This window comes from Primulina huaijiensis, unplaced genomic scaffold (assembly GCF_012295235.1).
Source record: "Primulina huaijiensis isolate GDHJ02 unplaced genomic scaffold, ASM1229523v2 scaffold33359, whole genome shotgun sequence".
Classification (NCBI taxonomy): Eukaryota; Viridiplantae; Streptophyta; class Magnoliopsida; order Lamiales; family Gesneriaceae; genus Primulina; species Primulina huaijiensis.
The window spans coordinates 10,076-14,398 of NW_027357792.1; the positions used below are offsets into that span (position 1 = coordinate 10,076).

At 33.2% G+C, this 4,323-nt stretch overlaps 1 protein-coding gene across 1 annotated transcript; it reads right to left on the bottom strand.

The window, feature by feature from the left end:
- Window positions 1–715: 715 nt before the first annotated feature.
- On the bottom strand, window positions 716–3,737 carry LOC140968212 (cytochrome P450 81Q32-like). The gene is made up of 2 exons (XM_073429108.1): window positions 2,824–3,737; window positions 716–1,456 (listed from the first exon to the last, which is right to left on the bottom strand). Exons 1-2 carry the CDS (start codon window positions 3,694–3,696, stop codon window positions 827–829), a joined length of 1,503 nt encoding a protein of 500 aa, XP_073285209.1. The 5' UTR covers window positions 3,697–3,737; the 3' UTR covers window positions 716–826.
- Window positions 3,738–4,323: the final 586 nt, after the last annotated feature.

Here is a 4,323-nt window from a genome sequence, read left to right on the forward strand (position 1 = left end):
AGAAAAGTACAGAAATTTTGTATACTAATAATCAAATTGTCGAAATTGTTATATATCGTTGTCGTCATTATAAGTATTATTTATAATAAGGGTGTCAATTCGGGTGGATTGGGTTCGGGTTGAGCAATTGAACTCGAGCCAATCCTAAAACACTCAACCCGAACCCGATCAACTCGATTAATCCTATTTTGAATTTTTTAATTTTTTTAAAGAAAATTAAATAAAATTAAAAAATATATATATATTAATTTAAACACATGATAACAAAATCTCCTTCATATATATGATTTAAATTTGAAAGTCTAATTGTAGAAAAATAAAAAATATTTATTAAATCAAATAAACAATTGTTTAAAAAATAAAAAATATTCAAAATAAATATTAAATTATGAAAATTTATGATATAAATATACAATATATTTTTTTTCATACATACAATATATAAAAATGTATATATTTTTTAAAATTTTCGGGTCAACTCGAACACAACCCGATCATTTTTTCGGGTCAGCTATCGGGTCCAACCCGATCTGACCCGAAAACCCCAAACCCAAACTTGATTTTTTTCGGGTTGAACCGTGTCGAGTTGGTGGCCCCTAATTTATTACATATACAAGATATCTATGCACACACATTAGTACAACATCATGATCATGAAATAGCGACAGCAGTTGTAGAAATGTGGAATGTTCTGAAAAATATAAAGACACAAAATAAAATTGTTGAAACATTTAGTTAATAATTAATTTAAGTAGAGCTTCAATCGATAACTTTGAAATTACATATCTATTATTTTAAATTTGTTTGAAATCAAAATTATTACATCCTACGATTGTAATATTGCTCCTTGAATAACCTCATACATAACCTCTCTAGGCTTGCACATTACTTCCAATGGCTTCAACTTAGGCACCGTCAACCCTATACCTTCATCAAGCTCAACCTGTTCCACGGTTGTTCTTTCCCACTCGAAGCATTGTACGAGCGATCCCAACACCAATCCCACGGTTCGTTGGCCGAGACCCAAACCTGGGCACGCCCTCCTTCCCATTCCAAACGGCAACAACTTGTGTGTTTCCACCTGATCTTTACCTTCAAATCTGTCGGGATTGAAGATTGTTGGCTCATCCCACACATTAGGGTCTCTGTGTACCGCCCACGCGTTAATGAATAACATTGTGCCTCGAGGGATGTCATATCCTCCGACCACACAATCCTCGGATGACTGGTGAGGTATTAGCAATGGCAAAGCTGGGAATAGGCGAAAGGTCTCGGATATGATACTGCGTAGGTAAGGAAGGTTGGGCAAATCTTCTTCGTTGATCAAGCGATGAAATCCAACTCGAGAGTCCAACTCTTTTCTAGCCTTTTCCAGCATATGAGGATGGTTTACAAGAAGGGTCATTGCCCATTCTAAGGTTACAGATGATGTGTCTGTTCCAGCAAAGATCAGAGTCTGCATATTGTGAATGAAGCATCTCACTCCACATTAAATGTCGAAAATATGGGAATATTTATTTGTTTATGGTGTTCTGTTTTTGTTAAAAAATATTTCTCCCAGCATATTTCTTTGAAAATATATTAAACTTTGTCAGATATATACATATAATTTTGATATGTTGTCATTAACCGTGTTGATCTCTGTATTCACCATTGAGATAACACTAACTTATTGGATATGATAAAGCATATCAAAATTATACATTTATTAATTGAATGTTACCTCAATAGTGGACATAAATGTGAACACGATTGTTTGACATTATATCATATCTACATAATTGATGATTTCAAATAAAAAAAAATATACAATAAAAATTATATTTTTGGTCCTATATGTTTGTTAATTTGCGATTTTGGTAATCTGTATTAACAAATTTTAATATTAGTTTTATATTTTCTAATTTAATCTTTTTCACTAAGAGTGCAGAATTTGTATTATACACGTCATCACCACATCATCGCTGAATTTATGTCACATCATCAATACGTTGACTAAAATTGCCAAAAAAAACAAATATTATAATGTAAAATGCAATATAGATGACCAAATTCACAAAGAAGTAAATATACATCATAAAAAAATTCCTTTTTTAATAGTAGGTGTAGTATTTTCAAAATTTTAAAACAATAAGAATGATTGCATGTTGCTTAAGGAACTGATGTACATGTGATCTATTTAGATACTTGAGTTAATAAATAATATAGTTTATCTTTTAGTCATGCATGTAAAAATTTGAGATAATAAAACGATTGGTTGGAGAACAAATGTTCGATTATATTATTCATTCAATATAATAAAGTAAAGTAATTGGGAATACTAGAGTTATAAATTATCCTTAAATTATATTTGTAAGAATCGCAAGTCGGACCAACTTAAAGATATGGTGAATAGAAAAAGATTGGCAAAAACTTCTTTTATTTGAGTCATCCATCAAAAATTATTATTTTTTATGCTAAGATTATCTCTTATTTGAGTCATCCATAAAAAAATATTATTTTTTATGCTAAGAGTATTATTTTTTATTGTGAATATCGATAAGATTGACCCGTCTCAAGGATAAAAATTTAGCATTTTTAACATATCGGAGATAAATAAAAAAGAAAGTAAAAAGGTACCACACTATCCGTCTTGAGCGCTATATCTTGGACTACAAATTTTTTTTAATATTTTTGTTCGAGGTGACTATTGGTTAAAATCAAATGAATTTTTTTGTTTAACTATATATTTTTTCGTTTTTGAAAAAATGTTGAAATATATATTTGTATCTAACGTCCCAGATCCAACAGGAAGAAATATTAAACTGAAGGAAGAAAAGTTACCAAGACAATGCCTTTAATGGTTTCATCTGTGTAGAGCTCTGGCTGGGATTCTTGTAGAGACAGCAAGTGAGCAATCATCGTGTTCCTCTTCTCCACTCGATGCTCATCCACCAAATTCTGTAACAAACCATCGAGTTTTTTGCTAAAAGCAATCATCTTCTTCTGGAAACCTCCATAATCAATCCACTGTAAAAATGGCAAGAAATCCTGTGGATCCGATGCCTGAGCAATCTCAAAAACCTGCTTAATAATCTCCAAGAATCTCCCTTGCTCGCCTTCTTTTTCTTGTGTGAAGTACCTTTTGCCCGCAATCATTCTAAGAATCAGGTTGAAGGTTAATTCAGAAAGTCGGGGCCTGAGTTCCACTTTCGAGATCCCGTGGCGGGAGGCTTTCTCGAGGCCGGACAGTAGGTGCCTGATTTCGTCCACTCGGATGTGTAGAAACGCTTTGAGGCGGGCGATGGAGAGCAGATCTTGCGCCACGATACGGCGGAGGCTCCGCCAGTGGTCGCCGTAGGGAGCTCCGGAGATGGTCTTGTGATTATATCCCACGTACTTGTCCACGAGGATTAGCGGCCGGTTGGCGAAGATGGTATCGTTTTTAGATAAGCATTCTTCCACGAGATCAGGCGACGACACCACTACGGCGCTGCGAACGCCGAGTTTGAGGAAGAAAATGGGGCTACCGCTGATTTGGGAGAGGTGGAGGAGGTGGCGGTGGAGCGGCTGCTTAATAAGGTGTAGGTGGCCAATTATGGGAAGGGACACGGCGGGGCTGGGTGGCAGTCGGCGGCCTCGTGGAGCCAAGGATTTGTACACAAGAAAAACAAATAAGAGAAGGAGAGTGGTGGAGATGACAAGATTAATTTCCATGCTTATTTTAGTTTGGAGTTTCGAAGCTATCCAATCTATAGCTTCGGAATTGGTTACCAAAACGATTTGACTTTTCTTTTTCTTTTTTCTTTTTTTCTAAAAAAATTTGGTCATAAATCGTGGTATTTTATAGAGCCGTAGATCAGAATTTTTTAGCTTTTAATTCTATAATTGATTGGAATCGTAATATTAACATGGTATATAATCTAATTATTATCGATAAATGAATAAACACATATAAATATCTGATTTTAATTTAACAATATTACCAATTTTTTAACATTAACACAAATTGTGTGAATCTTGAAAATGTATCACCTTTGAATCTTGAAAATACAGATATATATCTATTTGAAAGGAAAGAAAGGGAAATACATAGATTTTCTAGTATATTCCACAATCAACCAATAAATTTATTAATATTAAAATTCTTCTAATAAGAAATGTTATAACATTTAATAAAATATTCAATCTAATTTATTTAAGTATTTGTGATTAAAAAGGTAAAATTATTTAAATTTACATATTATAATTATATCAATGATTAATCGACGTGATCAATGGTTAGCAGAGCTATGAAGAAAAATAACTGATACCATCACGCAATCAAAATCTCAAAATTGAGTA

Bases quoted from the DNA above. Each gene is read 5' to 3' on its own strand.
- LOC140968212 (XM_073429108.1), bottom strand. From the start codon at position 3,696: ATGGAAATTAATCTTGTCATCTCCACCACTCTCCTTCTCTTATTTGTT. The intron at 1,457-2,823 runs GTAACTTTTCTT...CACAATATGCAG, and splicing joins CCATTAAAGGCATTGTCTTG to ACTCTGATCTTTGCTGGAAC.